Source organism: Stigmatopora nigra, chromosome 7, assembly GCF_051989575.1.
Source record: "Stigmatopora nigra isolate UIUO_SnigA chromosome 7, RoL_Snig_1.1, whole genome shotgun sequence".
Lineage (NCBI taxonomy): Eukaryota > Metazoa > Chordata > Actinopteri > Syngnathiformes > Syngnathidae > Stigmatopora > Stigmatopora nigra.
Genome location: NC_135514.1, coordinates 7,120,747 through 7,139,855, shown reverse-complemented (window position 1 = coordinate 7,139,855; position 19,109 = coordinate 7,120,747). Strand labels below are relative to the sequence as shown.

The following is a 19,109-nucleotide window of genomic DNA, read 5'->3' as shown; positions in this document are numbered from 1 at the left end:
TGAGGCATAACAAGAGGAGATTGCCATTTTTATCAATGTGACGAGATTGGTGATTTCATTTGGTCTGCACACTTACATATACTCTACATTTGGCTTAATAAGTATTAGTAAGGAAGTTATTAGTCTTTTTAGTAAATATGCTAATGCCACGTGTGGGTTGTGCAGTAATTTCAATTCAGACCCTGGCGATGACCTCACGGTGAATGGCACTCTTCTCACTCCAGAAGAATTTGGAAAACTTTGGAGAAGTGAACAGAATCAATCGTGTTTTGAAGGCTGTCTCGATGGAATCTGTCTAAATTGTTCATCTGAGCCTATAGCTCCCTTTTCTGACCCAGCGGCTTGTGGAAAAATTCTGGAAGTTAATGGAGCATTCAGAAACTGTCATAGCAAAGTGGACCCCTCCAGCTTTTACACGAGCTGCATCACTGACCTGTGTCTTTATGGAGATGTGCAACCTGCAGTGTGTCGCTCCCTGGCAGAGTATGCTGATGTCTGCCTTCGTCACAAAGCCTTAGTTGATGCTTGGAGGAGCCTTCAATTTTGCTGTGAGTATTACATTGGTCAGCACTAGTGTTGCAACTCAATGAACTGTAGTTCTAAATAGTCAAATGTTCTTGTATGGGGAATTAAAGTGTCATTGTGAAGTAGCAACTGTAAGCATTTTTAAATTTACTCTCACAATGTCTTGTTTAAACTCTAGTCTTATGCAACTTAAGGCCAAACCCATCACACCCATCCACTAGATGGTAGTAATGTGTAATTTGATTGCAGCATGACCTCTTGGCCCTTGTCCTTGTTGGATCTTTTCAAATGACTCATGTCACTCCAGTACCATCTACAAGATGAGCAACTCAATTGAATTTGGCTTGGGTTGGCAGGATTCGACAATTGAGATGACTGCAAATATTGGTGAAAACTGTCTACGTGGACCAGGTTTAATTGACATTGGAAGCCACTGTGTCCTGCCAATAAACTGTGGATGTTTGTATGGAGTTACAGAATACTTCTTAGCGGGACGGGATATATTTAGATGTGAGCAAAGATGTTCATGCCATCCTGGTGGCAATTGGACTTGTATAGATGTGCAATGTGGTCTTGAGGAAGACTGCATCATTGTCACAGTTATTCAAGGTTGCCACCCCAAAACTGAAATGGACTGCTGCTCTGATCCACATTTGATGGAAAACTCTTGGACTTTGTTGTTTCATACAATTATACTCTAGTTGACTCATGTGCACTCATGGGCGTAGATGTTTAGCCATTTTATAATCACTATCATTAGTTCTAACCACAGTGAAGGCAAGCAAATCAACCTGCAGATAAACAATATGACTTTTAAGATGTCATCTGTTTACCTCCAAACATTCAGGTAAGTAATTATTAGCATAGGGTGTATAATTTAACAAAAATCTGTAATTAACTTTTTCCTCCTCCTCTTAGGAAGTTTATGAGCGCCTTCCATTTTTAGGGACTAATATTACCATGCAGCAAGAAAATGGATGGACAACTATTAAGACTGTAAATTTGTTAGTGATTATTTCTGACCTTGACAACTACATGAAGGTCAAGTTACCAATTACCTACAACCAGACAACATGTGGCCTTTGTGGGAACAACAATAACAATCCATCAGATGATATGCAATTACCCAACGGCACAGTGGTTTCTGATCCTGATGTGTTTGGTCAATCATGGATGTTGTCGGGCTCCGACTCCTCCTGCAGGGAAACTGCAAATGGCACCTGCCAACGTTGTCAATCCATTTTGCCAGAGTAAACTTCTAATCTGTACTGTGGTCTTGTCACCCAGCCAAATGGACCATTTACTACTTCTTGTCACACTGTAACATGCCCAGAGAAATATTACTCATTGTGACCAAATTTTCCTATTCAGTGACACTTGAGATTGAGGGTTTGCAAAAGACTGCAGAATTAGTGTTCGTTTGTTTTGTTGTTGTTTTTTTAACTCTTGTTTATTTGCAATTGTATATAATGTCCACACAGTGCTGGTGTTACACTACTGGAATATAGTAGTAAAATCCAAAACTCACACTGTGAGAGATTTATCACAGATGAACTGCCAATTGCAACATATTCATAACAATCAGTTATACTACTCAATACTAGCACATTTCAAGAATGAATTGTCCAACTGGTATCTCTACATTAGTATGCCCAAGACATAGCTCTGTTTCAGGGGGGTAGAGAGCCCTAATCTAAAGCAACAAGATGATCACATGGACTACAGTTAAACTCTAACCTTCTTTTCCTTCATTAACTCGCTTCATTATGCAAAGGGAAACTTAATTTGACCACTCATAACCAAGACTGCAATGTGACTGTGCTTTGACCATTCAGCCGCTTAAGCTCTTAACAGTGTGAACTAAACAAATACTCCACAGAGCCTTATTAACGAATACGGTGTGTGGTTGTTAATTGCGTTTGGTCCAATTTAATTAAGAAATAGCAGCGAATCCCCTATGGTAATCACTGATTAAAAAGTAGGTGAGGCTGACAAGACATGGCCATCAAAAGCTACCAAGCTTGCAATCCAATCACTTCTTGTCATGCAAGGACATTTAAGACTCATCGGGGTACAATAATTATTCAAGCTTTCACCCAAAATTCTGTTTCCTTGCCTTTATCTTTAGCATAGAGTTTTAGTTTTGTAGTGTGTTTGTCCCCCCAATCCAAATAGGCAAGAAAATATGTATAAAATTAGCTTTTGCCCTACGTCCTTTTTGCTTCAATACAAGTAAAGCAAAGTAGTCTCTTGTTAAATCAATGAGGTGAATGAGAACTTGCAAAGAGTTTTTTTTTTCTTATTAGAAACTTTCCAGACTGCTGTTGTATTGGATTTTCACTGGTGATGTTTTACTAGTATTAAACATCACCATCTGGTGGAGTGAGATGTTACAATGTCTTTGGCACAAAGCCAAAAAAAGCTGTGTTATAATGATCCTTTATTGTTTTAATAATAGATAGTATAGTATTGTAAAAGTAATAGGAATTAATTATACTAAAACAGTTCTGTATGTGCATTTTTTCCTTACTTGCATGAATCATGTTCTGGTTAATCTTTAGATCCTTACACACATGACCCCTCACTGTGTTTAAAATTCCAAAACCTTAAGTAGAATGTGACCAAGTGGTTAACACGTTGGCCTTGGTGTTCTGGGGTCGAGGGTTCAATCCCAGGTTGGTCCTAACTGCGTGGAGTTTGCATGTTCTTCCTGGGGATTTTCTGTGGGTACTCCGGTATCCATGGTTGAAGATTTCTGGGTAGCCAACTAAGGTAAATGCATTAGTATCTTTGTAAACTCACCTCTTGTATTGAATTTTTCCGATTTCAAAGCTGAGGCTGTTGTGAATGCATGCTGTCAAATAACATGATGTCCAGCAAGAAAACCTTGAGCCTCCCATTCAAACATCACAGTGTACCTAAACTGAGTACCTCACCTCGATCGAGAAAACTTGTCTTGTCAATCACGTCAGTCTAAAATCATCTGTCGATGTAGTACTATAAGTGCTGCTGACTGTGAAGGCCATGGAAAATCATTCCCATCCTTTTCACAACCATCAAACCATTCATAGAAGGGTCATTTCATTAGCCTCTGTGCTACATCATTTAGACTTCAATCAATAAGTCTCCTTTTGCTACATGAATCATGATGTACAGTTTGTCCAGCCACCTCTATATTTGTTCATCCTACAGGAAAGAATGTGCCAGTTTAGTGTGGAGACCTTGGGAACACAGCTGGGCTGCAACAGATGGATTTTTTTGCACAACAACACACTGGAATTATCTCATTTTATTTTGTCAAATCAATTACAAAATGCCATGATGCACAGATGAAGTCTTTCTGTAACAACATGACTTGAATTGAAGTTAATGATTTTATTTTACTTATACAAGTACAATTACAAGGAGATTTAATATATTGATATATATTTACCTGGTGCCCGAGTGGATCTGAGATCAATGATTCAATCCCAGGTTTGTATACTAGGTATGAGTGAGAGCTTGATTGGTTGCCCTTTGTCTCTTGGTGGCCTACAATTGGCTCGTCACCAATTCATAGTGTCTCTGCAGTATGGAAAATGAATTAATGTTTTTTTTTATATTATATATCGCTGTGCCTTTTCACAGTGGTAAGGGAAAAACACATTCACTCTTTTGGGAGCATACTACTTTAAAGCAAATAGATAAATGTAATTTAAAAATACTACACTTGGGCCAAGTCAATCACAACTATACCCATGCATGGTTGGCTCTTTGTGCTTCCTGTGGGTGGTTATATTCCATATGTCCATTCCAGAATAGGGAGTAACTTTACACTAGTTGGTGGCTCCTCCCCCTCCTCCTCCCTCATTCCGAACAAGACACGCAGTCAAACCCTGAAGGGTACTCTACTGTTTATCAATCTATTACTATAAATAATCAGATCCTATAATGTTTTTCCTCTTTGCTTTTGCTAAACGTTACACATCTCTTTTTGCAGGTAGTTGACCGAAAGGGTTTGAAAAGTAAAGGTAAAGGGGATAGAGAACATCAGCAGTTCAAAAACGTGGTGAGTTTTCCTATTTGAATAGCGCACATAAAATCAAATTTGCCTGTTGCCTGGAAAAAACTTGTTTGTTATCTGCACTGCAAGTGTATGTCTATAAACGTAGGTTTGATATAGGAGACTTTTTGGCTTTTTTTTAATCGAGTTTCCAAACCCCAACTTGCATCAAAATGCCCTGTGGCGACATGTGACTATGGAATGACCTCAAGTTGTTTTATCTTCGCAAATTAAATGATTCTAGCAAAGCTACTTTTTATTTTTTTTTCCACCCCACTTGTTCGTTTACTTTTTAAATATTTATTCTAGTTTATAATCATTACTGAGTCCAACAAAATAACTCGATTCTGGATGTTGCTTTTTCATCAGCCAACATTAATTTACAGCATGACTAATATAACTTTTGAGGCCTGGCACGTTCACATAATTGTTTTTAAATTAAAATTCTGCTTGCTAAGTTTGCTGTATTGTAACAACCTGTAATTTATCTATAAGTGCTGTTCTTTGCCTTCCGTTATATCTATCTCCATCCAATTATTAGACCTGTGCACATTTGAATTAGGGCGCCTGTGTTTGTTTGATTAGACTTGAGTGGCAGGCTTTTGTTGTTAATTCCACTTTCCCCGAATAAAGCCTTCATTTCAGCTCACTCCAACTCTGCTCACAACCCCCTCCACTGCACTTATGTGTGAAATCTCACAGTGTACAACATTCCAGGGTTTAGGTGTTTCAATTTGTGTGTTCATAACACATTTTGGTCTTCCCATAGTTGTGTATTCTGACCACTAAAAGGGTTTTTAGGCCTGGCCTTTTTACATTTGAACACAGCAGGAGATTTATTTACACTGTGTAGGCCTATCGACTGCAGTCGATAAACAGAAATACTACTGTGAGCTTCCAAAACATCCAAATAAAAACAATCCCCTCCAAGATAAGTAGATGCAATGGTGCCTGTGAGTTTTTTTGTGCCAACCAACAGGACAGTTAAACCCTCAAACAAATAGCAAATGCAACTCAACACCGGTAAATTTGGACCGCAAACAATTCGAGGTGCCTTAAATAGAACCCGTCATGGTTTGAGTCAGGAGGTTGTGACTGCAAAACTCCCAAGTCTATTGGTCTAGTATATGGCTGTGTATTAGGACATTAATCAAGCCAATGCATATTATGTTTAATGTTTGTTTGTTTTTTTAGATCTTTATTTCAGAAGACATTTCCCTTCCAATATGAACTCGTCTATATATTATAGGGCAGGAGTAGGGAACCTATGGCTCTGGAGCCCCATGTGGCTCTTTTGATGGGTGCTTATGGCTTTCCGCTAAACTTTGAGCTAAAATCTGGACACTATGTCTAGAGTTGCTTTAATCTTCCAGTTTTTAATTAAACATTTCTGCATGCATGCATGCATCCCATTGATTAGCATCAGGGTAACAATTTTGTCAACATAATTCTGAGACTTTTTCTACTTCTAAGGCAGCGAAATGACTAAAAATGCATGCATTTTCATGTATTTTTACTTCTTGTAAATTCTGAGTACGGCTCTCAATGAATAACAATTAAAAATATGAATTGTTTATGGCTCTCTCTGTCAAAAAGGTTCCCGACCCCTGTTATAGGATGACATAGTGATCATCTTGAAAATTCACTCTAACGCTGACTATTCCTAAATAGTCTATTTTGCCTTTGTACATTTCAATTCAACTTTGTAACACTTGCTTTTTTCTCATCACTAGCAACAATGGACCTTTTGCTGTTTGTGGCCTTCATATCTGTGTTCACTCTTCCTTTTGGTAAGGATGCTTTTGGATTTCCTCTCTGTAGCACTTCTGCCTCCGATCCCTTCAGAGTTCCTGCACTGGTTATCACATGACGCATTTGACCTCATAATGCTCTTTTACTTGGCACGTATGCCTGTCATGCGCTTGTTAGTTGGAATCAAGAAAAAAATATTCAAGTGATTTGTGTTAGCTCATTACACCAATTTCCATGTTCCTACTATTTACTATATCGCCTGCAGTTGAACTGTGGGTTCTTGCTTGTGTTATTTTTGCGCCTTCTTCTCATAACTTTCTGCAAGCTGCCAACTATGCTTGATGTTCTCTCAATTTGCAGACAGGCAGTGAGGATTGTTGAGAATTTTTCATACAGTCATTCCAAACATTTAGTATATAAAAGTTTCAGCCAACTGTCATACAAGGTGACAGTACAGTAAAGCTTATATACAAATTCTCCATAGAGTCTGCACCAAAGTAAAACAATGAAAAGATCATATTGAGGTGGAAAACATTCTGCTCTTTAAAAGAAAAAACAGACAAGGCTTCAAGCTGTTAGCCACTATAACCTTTTGACCGTATTTTGAGGTAACACTATAATGCTTATCTTGTGTTCTGAGTTTATACTGTACAAAGCGTAACTGTCTGATACACCAAAGATTTGAACAGACTTTAACTAAAGTAGCACCACAAAGCAAATATTTAAAATCTGATTTACAAAACCAAGATTGAGTTTGTCAAATATACAAAATTGCCACACTGGTGATTTTATTCCTGATCAGATTCAAGTTTAATACATCTATATTTGTGAATACCACTCTTTAATGATGTTTTCTGCTTTTTGTTTTCACAGTTTCATCAGCAAACAGTGAAAAAGGTGTGTTTTGGTTTGTGTTCACGCCTTTTATCTACACAAATGTTCAGTATCGCATGGCATTTGATGCATAATTCTGTCTGAAACTTTTCCTTTTCTTTGTTTTCTTCAAGCAGATTATGACAGTGCTTTTGAATATGGTAAGTCAGGAAGTATTAAGGCAAAATTGCATCTCCATTCCCCCGCAGACTTGCACAGGGCGACATAGCTGAAGGTGTGACATGATTGACACTTTGAGGAGGAGAGAAAAAACCCTCTGGGGCCAAATTTGCGCTTGTTTGGGTTCAGGAAGATGGGAATGTTGTTGGGTCTAGAAACAAGGGAGATATGCAAATTAAAATGACCGATAACCAGCCCCTGACGAACAACCCCTTGAAAGCCACAGGGTACTTTTTAGGCGTTGACAGCAATGGGCCCACGCCGTGTGACAAAATTCTTTCAAGTACTGAGCTATTCTAGTCAACCACAACAATCAGTGTATTTATATAATTTATTGTTGCTTGGTTGCGGCTGTTTTGATGAACTTTAGGTTCTAGCCATTTTTCTGTAAATATTTTTTCTATTTCTTTAAAATGTTATTTTCTCAATCAAACTGGGTTATTTTTTTTTTAAGATAAAACTAATGAATTCAGTTGAAAGCAGGATTTGGTAGTCTTCTGCCATGGGATGGAGGAGTTGGAAAGTTTTGCAATTTACAGCTTTAACTAACATATTTAATTTAGTGTGTCCATAACCTACCATGCATCGTGGACATTTTTGTGAATTTTGGGTCTTTTTTTCACTCTTTTTTTTTCTACATTGCAGACTACGAATCCCTGAGGATCGGCGGCCTTGTTTTTGCCGTCGTGTTGTTCCTCTTGGGTATCGCCCTCATCGTCAGTGAGTATTTTCCATTACAAAGTTGCACTCATGTCATATCAGCACAGTAACAAAGATTCACATATATTTTTCTGTTTTTACATTATTTTTAATAAAAAGAAGGGAAACATTTAATATTCCCTTTTTTTACGTCTTAATATTTTTTATTAAACAGTAAATATATATTTTAAATTAAAAGAGCATTTAACAAGTACATTATAACAACTCGCAAATTCTAAATATTAGATGTTTTGAATTAAACATTTTTATATAGGAAAAATAAATTGCTGACCTTTGTCAAATGGAATATACATTAATAAAATATGATAATATAAACTAAATAGGGTCAGAGCCAAATCACAGTTATATTTCTTCAGATTGAAAGTTTCTTGTTTTGCCAAATATGTTAATGAGATTCATGCTGCAAAATTGACATAAAATGAGACATTGTGTTACTCCCGGAATCCAATTAGCATGCAGTAAATAGTTTTTATTTAGTCTCGCATTTTTTTATTTTATGATTTGGGTTTATGCAGTCAGGTTGAAGAAGGCAAGAGGGCTTCTCAGTTATTCCCAATGAGATCAGCATCAGAGAAGCATCATTAAAAAAAGAAGCAAAAAAAAACCTGACAAATCATAAAGACAGTCCATAAAAAGAGAACATAAAATAGAGCAGAGATGTGCAAGTTTACTGTTTGACTCTTATAAAAATGAGAGCCCTGAAAGACTTGCTGCACGAGAAAGACAACACTGGCGCCTCCCAGTGGATGAATAAATGCGAATGAAGGATGAGGGCTGTCTTTTAAGATACCTTAGCCTGACAATATGTAGGTCACAAGCCTGCTTTGGGAATTCCCATAACAACCTTTCCAACTATAATCACTAAGGATAAAGTCTTATTTTCAGATATTGTCCATTGACTACCAATTACTTGTTAAAATTGATTTGTTTATCATTAAGACGCTTCTAGAGGATTTGTTTTAGCTGTAATCCCATTTTTTTAATCCCCTTAATAATAATGGCATTGCCCATTTCTTTTTATCACTTAGGCTGATGACAATTAGAAGTCCTATATATAAGTTTTAGAGTTTCATTATAAATTCATCTGCTTTTCTTCCAAACAGGCAGAAAATGTCTGTGTAAAAAGAGTGACAAGTCAAGGTGAGACTAGAACTATTGTCTAGCTTCATACCATGTACGTATGTTCATTTTTTGTTAGTCGAGACCGTGATTTAATGTAACTTTTATTGTTTTCAGGTCTCGGGGGCCTGCTGTAGATTCCGAAGCTCCAAGGGGTAAATATATTTATGCTTAAGTTATTTTATTTGTCTTATAAGTGTTTTTAAAACTTCTTCTTTTTTTAAACAGTGTAATCCCAAAAAAAAATATCAGACAGTCATCCCAAAACCAGTGGTGAGCAATAATGTATGCATATTACAAGGTAACCTCAAATTAGTTTTAAACCAATAGAAGTGTCGAATGTACTTTTTAAATTGTTTCATCATTGTATGGTTAAAATGTGTAATGTGGTATAAAACTATTAGTATTTTATCTTACATTTACATTTACCTAGCAGCATTTTAGTGAATCCAAAAGTAGACAAAATGAGCTGTATGTTTTGTGTTGTCTCCGTGAATGGCTCAGAGCTTTAATGATATTTTGTTGTGCACTGCACAATGCCAATACAAATCCTTATTCCTTACGAAAGGATCTAAAAATTCCAGAACTGCTTATGTACTTTCTCAATTTTTTGTTGGTCCATATTAAAGAAAAGAATGGAGCCATGTGGTTACTAAACCATTTTTTGCCCACACCTTTTCTAAACAATCTCACATCTTTGAGCCTACAATTCAGTGCAATACTTTAGTTGACCCCCCCCCCCCCACACACACACACACACCCACACACACACACACCCACACACACATCTCCTCTTCCTGCACTTAACAAGTATCATCAGCAGATGCCAGCAGATACCCCATTTGACTAGTGACAATGTTTTTTGTTTGTTTTTACATACCTATATACATATTTTAAAACTTCCATTATTTCAACCCCATTTTATTCTTTTTTTTTGCAAATGAATATCTAGTCGAGTTTTCAACTTCTCAATAATGGAAGCAATAAGATTAATTTGTGCATTTTTGGAAGCATTGGTGCAAATGTGATCAACATTGCATAATAAACTAAGGTTTCAAATGTTCCTGTGGTTTTCCGTACTTAATGCATTCTCCCCGTGATTGTTGACAGTTCCCGCCCGGACTGCCTGTGTATCGGTGGACAAGAGACAGCCCACTGCTGCACTCTTGTGCTGACATTGCATTTGGCTCAGCCACCACCAGTGAACGTTAATGATTTATGTGGTGCAAAGAAGCAAAGTGGATATCTGTAAAATTGCTTCTCATTTCAAGCAGCTCTGCGGCAATTGCTGCTAAATGCGGGAATTTCCCCCAAATTATGACAATCTATAGGGATAAAAGCTGGACATGCTTAATGAGCATACTGGACCAAACTCCACCCATGCCAATGCAGACCCTGCAAACCCTCTTTGAAAACAATATTCATGGGAAATTAAAGCAGGTTTATGCAGCCACACCTATACACACAATTGCCATTTTCTTGTAATATCAGACAAATGTCGTAAATAAACCTGAGGTAAGCATTCCTCTGCTACTATAATTCATAACCATAGAGATTGCCTTAGCCCCAATAGAAAGCAGTGATGTCGCATAAAGGTGGAAAAGACATCACGTGCAAAACTTCCACCTTGTGCTAGTCATTTTAGTAGTGTGATAACTTGTATAGTATTGTCTTTACTTCATGGAGCGTCTAGTTAATAGGACAGCTTTGACATATTAGTACTGATGCAATTGATTTATTGAAACTACAAACAGTTAATGAGATGAAACCATGCTGTGGTTTAGCACACCATGTTACTAGTACTACTAGTGGCATCACAAAATCCCATTAGTGCCTTTATTATTACCTCACCGGGTACTTCCATAACCCACAGTCGTTAACTACGGCACATTTTGATGTTATTAGTAAGATTTAACTATGGTTGTTTAACTAGTTTTTCAGAAATATAACACAGAAAGAAAGATCTTCAGGAAGACAAAATTTCCTTCTGGAATCTAGTGAGTAGCCTGCGTGTATATACTGCATGGATTTAATGAAATAAATGCTGAATTGCACCAGGGATTTAAGCAAGTGCAATGTTTAAGGATCGCCACCAGGCGGTTCCCTACATGAATACTGACTATGCTTGTCAATGCTCAGAGAGTTTCCACCCGTTTGCAGTCTGCAGATCAATTTACTCGCAGGTACTACTTCAGCAGCATCTCTGCACAGCAACCATGGCCACTACAGGTTAGTCCATTTTGTACATGCACATATATGCTGTTTTAAGTTGTTAAAAAGACTCGACCTCGTTTTAGCTGAACTAATCATATTCCCATTGCATTTTTTTTACCATTATTTGTACATTGCTGCTGCTTCCAAACACTAGTTTTGTAAATGTATGCATCAGAAATGTTATTGCTTTAAGTAATTAAACATGTGACACTGGAAATTTTTGTTAAAACTATATATTTATATGCAATGGATAGCATGCTTTTTTTTATTAAGATGAAAATGGAATGTTAGACCCAATGTAATACAATCACTACTGTGCAGTGATGCTGCTTCATTATCCCGCTCCATCTTTCTTTGCTGTGCATCATTTCTGCTGAGAAAAGCATTGATTATGGGGGGGAAATAACACTCCAGAGATTTATTCAGGCACTTTAGTGGGTGTGCACTGTACATTTGCTTACATTTTATTTGTTTTATCTGTTCACAGAAGCAATGATTCCAGACCATGAAGACTTTGTATATGGTAAAAGATATGTCTCCAAAAAAGTCATGTGTATTATATCATCTTTGCCTTTTTTACATTGTGTCCCCTAATAGATGAAGAAACGTTGAGGACCACAGGGCTTGTCCTTGCCATCATCATGTTTGTCGCTGGCATTTTGATAGCCTTAAGTACGTTTTGATTTATTTTGTGCCTTCACTGTAATATGATGACTGGATTCTTTCTTAGGTACACATGCACAGTCAAATGAGATCCAAAAGTAATATTGTCGCCTTTTTGTGGTTTCAACGTACCAATATTTGCAAGGAAAACCTGAGGAATTATACTGATTATACTCTATTTGCTATTGCATTAATAGAAAAAAAAGGTTCAATGGTAAGACATTTACTGTTCAATTATTATTGGCTTTTATAGCATTTGCCGTACTACCAGAATGCAGTTATGGATATCTTTGCCAAGGCAGGATTTTCAGTCACACCCTTTTTATTGGATCTCATTTACATATCTGGTGATGGCGCGTGACTACGTAGCCTGTGAGTGAACTTGGTGACGTTTTAATAACCAATATATCATTCCTCAAACAGGTAACAAATGCACTAAATGTGTAAAATCCTCACCCAAGTAAGAAGTGTTTAGTGGATGCTGCATCTGTGCATGATGTATGAATTTGACTTTTTGAAACAGATGATCAACTAAAGGATACTAACTTGCATCGTTCCTCAATTTAAAAACACTCCCCAAGTCATGACAGGTCTGGAATAATTTCTTTTGAAGGGTTGGACTCGTCATGTGTTGGTATAGTGTGACATCTAAACTTAAAGCATGTCGCTTGTTTGATTACCAGATTTTAAAAAATAATGTTCTTTTTGTTTGTTTTTTAAACAGCTGTTAGACAAAAAAATGTACGGACTGACTAAATGTGCATTATTTTCAGACCTTGTCACAAGCTGAATCCCTGTTATTGATGGATGTGCTTGAAAGAGTGATGCCTCTGCATGTTCGAGAACCCAAAAGATGAATGCGCTCATGTCTTTTATTTCTTCTTTGTATTCTCATAGATCCTCTGACAGTCCAGTACCAAAGACAGATGGTAAGAAAACTGGTTTTCAATCAAATTCAACCTCACAAATGTTCTAATTGTCTCCCATTTTTTCCTTTTGTGGCAGTGCCCCCACCAGTTGTTTAGCAAATCCAATATGTTGATGAAGGAAAGAGAGGGTGGTGCCATTCGAATACAAGCATACAATATGCATGAGAGTTTTATGCCTTTTGGATCTCTGCCAGCATATCAATAAAACATTTACCTAAATGTTTCTCACATGGTAAGTTCCTTTTAGCCCTGGAATACCAAAAGGAAGTTCTTTCATTTAAAGGAAACATGCCAATAATACAAAAAGATGTTTCTGATGCTCATAGAGAATAACTTACTTTAGTTTATGAATGTGTTTTTGTCACTCTACTTTCTGTAGCTTGACATTAATTATTAAAACGATTACCATAAAGTGAACAAATCATTGGAAATGTGGTTCACTAACAAGGTCCAAGTATCCGAATTATAGAAAGCGAGACAAAACAATCAGTCACAGACCTTAAAATTTATTATTTTTTCACTAGTCAAATTAAATTAAAGCCAAAAGAAAATTTATCATGCTGCTTTCTGGTCATGACAGATAAAATGTCAGGATTTTTTGTTGTCGTTGGTGAATGTCAACTTCTTGCATTCCTAAAAAGTGTGTCACACTTGTTTCAGTCATGACTCATCACTGAAAAAGTATATTTTATATACTATGTGAATTTTTGTGTTACATTGGTTATAAAACTTTCAACAACAATAGGTCAAGGTGGTTTACACAGTAAACCCCTGACAACCACATTTATAATGCATACAGACCACAATAAGTCATTCTCAACATGAGTAATGTCAACAAAGGTAAACGTGTTGATTAAGTTCAGCAGTAGAGTAATAGACTATATGGTCATTATCAATGTCCTCACTGTAACAAAAAGTTGCCACTAATGATTTCATGGAAATCAAAGTTTCTGAAAAATTAGTACTTTGTCACTTGAAGCCATTTTACCTTTGATTAGAACAAAAGATGGAGGGAAGGAAGCCCACTAAATGCGTCATGAGATAAATAAGCACATTTTAATATGAAAAATATCCAAATGGAGGCCTACCATTACGGTAGTTGCATATGATTTGCTAGATAACAACAAGTGGATACTGAATCAATCAAAACTGAATGTTCCTGTGTATGTGTACCTCATGATATGGCAAGTGAGGATTAAAAAAAAATGTCTGGCCTATATTACCAGCAGCATGAGTTTTAAATAAAAAAATAAACCCCACATGAACAGTTCATATAAAATACTTCATATTTTACTCTTTTTGAGCAAGCTGCAAAATTATAGAAAATCTCAAATCCAATTTGAATTCATGTCATTTCCAATCATGTAAACCTTTATGATGAGTGCAGAATCCCCTTCCCTAAAAAATATTTCCCATCAAACCTGTTTCTGCATTGCTACTGAATGCCGACGAGTCGAAGCGGACCATTTTTTCAGCAAATGTTTGAGCTGGAAAAGAAAATGTAATTACTTTGTTTGCAGAAAACACGCCCACCAATTCACTCTTATCCGCTTATCCTCACAATAGTTATGGCGGGTGCTGAAGCCTATCTCTGATAACTATGAGCACCCTAAATTGGTAGCCAGCCAATCGCAGGGCACAGGGAGACAAAGACAAATTATTCACGCTCACATTCATACCTAGGGACAATTGAGAGTGTTCAACCAGCCTAGCCTACCCAACATGTTTTTGGGATGTGACTGTTTATTTTTTAAAATACCTATATGTATAGAAAGAAATATATCTTTAATAAAGAACAATAGAGCTCACCTGTTCCCCTTGTGGGCCAGCCTGCAGAAGATGTGCCGGCAGGCCGTTCTCCAGGTTGCGGATGCTGGGATCAGCTCCTCGGCTCAGTAACAGCCGCAGGATCTCTTCCTGCTGAGGGTTGCCATGGAGACAAGCCGCCATGTGTAAAGCTGTGTGGCCGTGTGCCTTGAAGCAGAAATAGGGTCATGAGTCACAATGTCTAAACTCTAAACGATGACTTTGTTCAGTGAATCAAATTGACTCACTTTCATGTTGACAAAGTCTTTTACATTGTGCACGGGGATGCTAAGCAGGTAGTGGAGCAGATTGATGTTCCCCTCTTTCACAGCCAAGTGCAACACTGTCATACTGCTCTTGATTTCCTGCAATTTGACAAGTGGGAGCGATGGGGCGATGGCGGGGGCAACGAAACCAAAATGAGTCTCGACTAGAAAGAAAACAAAAGTCATTACATCATCGTGGTTCCATTTAAAAGTTCCCCTCTTTAAAACACTTATTAAACGTCTGGTAAGCATACACCTGTTACCATCAGTCAGAACTGCCATATACATCTTTTGACTGATATCATAGACTGTGGTTTCCCACAGCATTATGTGAGGTGTTTCTAATATTAAAACTCTTTCAAGTAAGAGAAAATTAGGCCTATTTCTAGTAAAATATTTCACATGATGCTGTGTGCCATATTATCAATTAACTTCAAAATCAAATGGGATTAATATACATATATAAATTCATCAAAACAAATATTCCTATTGCAGCAGTTATACATTTGTACTCCACCTGACTGAATAATAAAGCACCCGCATTTAGAAGCATCTCCACACAGGAGAGCTTCTGCACAGCATCGGCCTGAAGTTTAGCATCCATCATCCCGCAGGCAAACAAAGCCTTCGTGGTGACACTGTGGGAAATTGCTGCGCAATGCAGGGGAGTCATCCCTACCCACGAAAAAAAGGAAAAGACAGACTGACAGCTTCATAGATGTAAACAACTGAATAGGCAGCAAGATCTCATGCAAAAAGCTGAGTTTTGTTCATCCACACATTATATTACTTTACCTTCAAAGTCTTTGGTCTCAAGATTGACTGCAGGTCTGTTTGACAAAATGACCTGGGAAAAATTATTTTATATGTATAGGGTAAGTATATAAACTTCGAAGTGGCTTAATCCTATACCTGCATTATCCGAGGTAAACCATCATTGGCAGCCAAGTGAAGAGCGCTTTGCCCTTTGATATCACAGGCATTGATGTCGGCTCCAAGTGACAACAGATCTTGTACAATGTCCGGCTGGTCTGCTGTCACTGCTACTAGTAAGGCAGTCTGTAAGTGCCATCCCGCAAAAATGAATATACTGTCTTTGTTGTAACTTTTGATGATAATGTCATGACTTTTCAGAATTCAAGAATATTGCAATATCTGTTTTCACATACTTTCCCTTTGTGCTCTTTTGCATCGAGCTTCCCCAAATCCTTCAGCTTCTCTGCAGCGGCAAAGGCCCACTCCCTGAGTCCCTTAGCAGTGTAGATGTGAAGGATGCTGAACCAAACAAAGAAAAAACAACATAAGCTAAGAAAACATTTATTGACTTAATTCTTTGAAAAAAGAATGATGAGGATTAATAGCGAATAGCCATAATATAGACTACAGTATATTCATAATATGGTCACAAAAAATAATAATACAGTAGAATATAGAAGGCAAGTGTGGTTAGCAGGTGATTATCAAGAGTTTTTTTATTACATTTTCCTATTCACATAATTTATTTGCATCAGACACTGAAATATAAATAGAATAGAATTTGAAATGCCGAGTCATTCTATTACAATAACAATTGGAATGTAAAGTAGACATTATGTAGTCTGAACTCAAACTTTTAAGTGAACTGTTTTCGATTTGATCAATGTCTGAAGCTCCATTATTTATTTTCTTAGTTCCACTATAGCATTAAAATCACTCACGTGTCACCATCCTCATCCTGGCCCGTGATTCTGCTATAGTCCATCTTTCTGAGTACCATCCTGGCCTTCTCAAGTGTGCTGTAATCCATCCACATCCCAAAATTGGGTTGAGAGGCCTGACTAGGCTCCAGAGGGAGCCAAGTATTATTTGCACTGTGATCTTCAGCTGGCATCAGAAACTCCTGCTAAAAACAACACAATTTCTCAAAATCACAAAAAATGGCTATGCTGAATAGACTCTAGTTACAAGAAGGCATTTTCCTCAAATAAGATTTAGATTCATATCCTTGAAGGTTCTGATAGGTGCTAACTTTTGCATCCATTGGGACGTCGTAGCCCACCGGACAGGATGATCCAAGTGGAATGGGGTCACATGAGAGAGCAGACTCCTGCATTGGGGCCCACTGTTCAGAGCTCAGAGCATCCATGTAGTGGTAACTACTTGTGGCCCCTAAGAAAAAAAGAGATATATGGCTGTTTGCTTTAAATGTTTTCTTCGGATACCTCAATGCAAATTGTTTTTAGGAAGTAGCTTTTTTTTTGTTTCCTTACAGAAGTAATCAAAGTCTTACCTGAGCAGGTCGGTTGTTCAGACAACGGAAAGGGCTGAGAAGTGAAGTGAAGAAAAATATTTACCTCGTAATACAGAACATCACACCGCATACAAGGTAATATTTTGTGTTTTCTTACATTAACCATGTTTTGATCAGTGGGACCGGTTGTGTTTGTGGCGTAGGTGAACCCAGATAATGTCTCTCGCTTCCTCTTCTGTTCCAATAGTTTTTTCACCGTGGGCAGAGTGCAGCATGGCTTCTCCTCTGGCTCTGTAAAAAATAATTAAAAAATAATCATGAAATTAATAATTTACTCCAGCTTTGTCCATAGCTAGGGCAATTTGTAAATTTTAGCTCGACGGTATCAGAGAATAGGCAGCGAATAAGCTATTTTTCTATAACATCTTCCTGAGTGGCACCGTCACACACACACACAGAAAGGGAAACCACAACCTCCTGTACGCTGACACGTTACACAGTCACGTTTATTTGTTTACATTTGACTACTTCAAGTATTGTGATCAGAAGAGGTTTTATGGACTGCAATTTCCACTTTTTTTCTAAGAATTTGGATATTCTTACAGGTCTTAGAAAAGGAAAGAAACATAAAAATGACAATTGTTGGATTTAACCAGTTTCCACACAATAGAGTGAGGATACACTAAACGGATTTATTTAAGGGGCATTTTTTTCTCTTTTCTTTATTGATGTATTCAAAATTGTCATAAGGTAATGTAACATTTTTAGAAGAACTAAAATTTTGCTAATTCAGTTTTGTTTTTAATCAGAAAAAGTTCTGGTAGAGTTGTTTTATGCACTTACTAAAGGTCCCCTTATCAGAATTCTGAGTTTCATATTTGAGTTGAAACCTGACTCATGCTTACACATTTGATCTTTACAGTGAAAAGTTTGGTCTCATGATCAATAACAAAAGACATGTCAGGTTTTCATTACTAAGTTAAGTTAAGTCTTTTCTGTATTGAAATTTGGGTATTGGAAAGCCCTGGACACTCATAGTCGTGTGTGCGTAGGATGACGGGGATTCCAGCAACTCTTCTCTTTTTCGTCTTTCTCCACATCGAGAAAAAAAAGGAGAAAGAAAAAGGAAACATGATGCATTTTGCCGGTTTCCTCATTTTGTGGTCTAACAGAACCACAGTGCATGAAAAAAAGGTCCCCCCCCCAAAATTTTTTTTTTTTTTGTGGGATGGACTCATGCATATGACTTAAATACCCTTAAAAAAATAAGTGTTTTAAAAAAATACAATATATTGATACATTAATTAACTTAAGGAAATAATTTGCTGGCCACCAATTAAGGGTGTCCCGCGCTTGTTGCCCATAGTTGGCTGGGATAGGCTCCAGCAGCCCCGGGACTCTTGTGAGGATAAGCGTTATGGAAAATGAATGAATTAACCAATAAAGAAAAGAAAAATTTAAGTTTAGAAAACTATCACCCTTTATAAATGATATGAAAAGACCCTTGCTGTTAAAAACCTTACTGACCTTTATGAAAGTGCATGTCTTGAAGGTCTTCAATGAGGGCTCGAACACCACCAAGCAAATGTTAAATACTTGTCTGAAGGCTGTCTACTCTGTTGATGAGTACACACCACAGACCGTACACATTTAATTCGTCGCCCATCCTCACCCACCCACACATTTCTGCTTGGCATCCACATCCTTGCTAGTGTTTGAGTCAGGGAGTGGGTGGGGGTTATGTGAGTGCACGTATATCTGTCTTTTCGTTTTAGTATTTCTACTTTGCA

At 37.3% G+C, this 19,109-nt stretch overlaps 3 protein-coding genes across 5 annotated transcripts; 2 read left to right on the top strand and 1 right to left on the bottom strand.

Moving 5' to 3' along the window:
* Window positions 1-4,310: 4,310 nt before the first annotated feature.
* Window positions 4,311-9,851, top strand: LOC144199336 (FXYD domain-containing ion transport regulator 6-like). Of its 2 annotated transcripts, none has more exons than XM_077720904.1 (9): window positions 4,311-4,407; window positions 4,505-4,573; window positions 6,301-6,357; window positions 7,193-7,216; window positions 7,330-7,353; window positions 8,018-8,092; window positions 9,196-9,232; window positions 9,329-9,366; window positions 9,440-9,851. In XM_077720904.1, exons 3-9 carry the CDS (start codon window positions 6,306-6,308, stop codon window positions 9,442-9,444), a joined length of 255 nt encoding a protein of 84 aa, XP_077577030.1. In that variant the 5' UTR covers window positions 4,311-4,407; window positions 4,505-4,573; window positions 6,301-6,305; the 3' UTR covers window positions 9,445-9,851. The 2 variants fall into 2 exon arrangements, with proteins under 2 accessions (XP_077577030.1, XP_077577029.1); XM_077720903.1 differs by having other exon boundaries at window positions 7,327-7,353.
* Window positions 9,852-10,415: 564 nt separating this feature from the next.
* On the top strand, window positions 10,416-13,240 carry fxyd7 (FXYD domain containing ion transport regulator 7). 2 transcript variants are annotated; one of them, XM_077720800.1, is made up of 6 exons: window positions 10,430-11,440; window positions 11,913-11,948; window positions 12,023-12,097; window positions 12,512-12,548; window positions 12,986-13,017; window positions 13,094-13,240. In XM_077720800.1, exons 1-6 carry the CDS (start codon window positions 11,287-11,289, stop codon window positions 13,111-13,113), a joined length of 354 nt encoding a protein of 117 aa, XP_077576926.1. In that variant the 5' UTR covers window positions 10,430-11,286; the 3' UTR covers window positions 13,114-13,240. The 2 variants fall into 2 exon arrangements, with proteins under 2 accessions (XP_077576925.1, XP_077576926.1); XM_077720799.1 differs by lacking the exon at window positions 12,512-12,548 and having other exon boundaries at window positions 10,416-11,440.
* Window positions 13,241-13,818: 578 nt separating this feature from the next.
* Window positions 13,819-18,925, bottom strand: nfkbid (nuclear factor of kappa light polypeptide gene enhancer in B-cells inhibitor, delta). Its single transcript, XM_077720797.1, has 12 exons — window positions 18,847-18,925; window positions 17,477-17,610; window positions 17,359-17,392; window positions 17,098-17,237; window positions 16,787-16,971; window positions 16,259-16,364; window positions 16,002-16,148; window positions 15,885-15,936; window positions 15,607-15,764; window positions 15,072-15,188; window positions 14,827-14,991; window positions 13,819-14,504 (listed from the first exon to the last, which is right to left on the bottom strand). Exons 1-12 carry the CDS (start codon window positions 18,860-18,862, stop codon window positions 14,433-14,435), a joined length of 1,326 nt encoding a protein of 441 aa, XP_077576923.1. The 5' UTR covers window positions 18,863-18,925; the 3' UTR covers window positions 13,819-14,432.
* Between the last annotated feature and the right edge of the window lie 184 nt (window positions 18,926-19,109).

What these genes read in the sequence shown, in the direction of transcription:
- LOC144199336 (XM_077720903.1), top strand. Translation starts at nt 6,306, where the DNA reads ATGGACCTTTTGCTGTTTGTGGCCTTCATATCTGTGTTCACTCTTCCT. An exon ending in TGTGTTCACTCTTCCTTTTG is followed by an intron (nt 6,358 to 7,192) that starts GTAAGGATGCTT and finishes TTGTTTTCACAG; the next exon opens with TTTCATCAGCAAACAGTGAA. An exon ending in AAAAAGAGTGACAAGTCAAG is followed by an intron (nt 9,233 to 9,328) that starts GTGAGACTAGAA and finishes TATTGTTTTCAG; the next exon opens with GTCTCGGGGGCCTGCTGTAG.
- fxyd7 (XM_077720799.1), top strand. Translation starts at nt 11,287, where the DNA reads ATGTTTAAGGATCGCCACCAGGCGGTTCCCTACATGAATACTGACTAT. An exon ending in AGCAACCATGGCCACTACAG is followed by an intron (nt 11,441 to 11,912) that starts GTTAGTCCATTT and finishes ATCTGTTCACAG; the next exon opens with AAGCAATGATTCCAGACCAT. An exon ending in CCATGAAGACTTTGTATATG is followed by an intron (nt 11,949 to 12,022) that starts GTAAAAGATATG and finishes GTCCCCTAATAG; the next exon opens with ATGAAGAAACGTTGAGGACC.
- nfkbid (XM_077720797.1), bottom strand. An exon ending in TGAACAACCGACCTGCTCAG is followed by an intron (nt 17,238 to 17,358) that starts GTAAGACTTTGA and finishes TTTTTTTCTTAG; the next exon opens with GGGCCACAAGTAGTTACCAC. An exon ending in GTGCTTTATTATTCAGTCAG is followed by an intron (nt 15,189 to 15,606) that starts GTGGAGTACAAA and finishes GTCAAATTGCAG; the next exon opens with GAAATCAAGAGCAGTATGAC.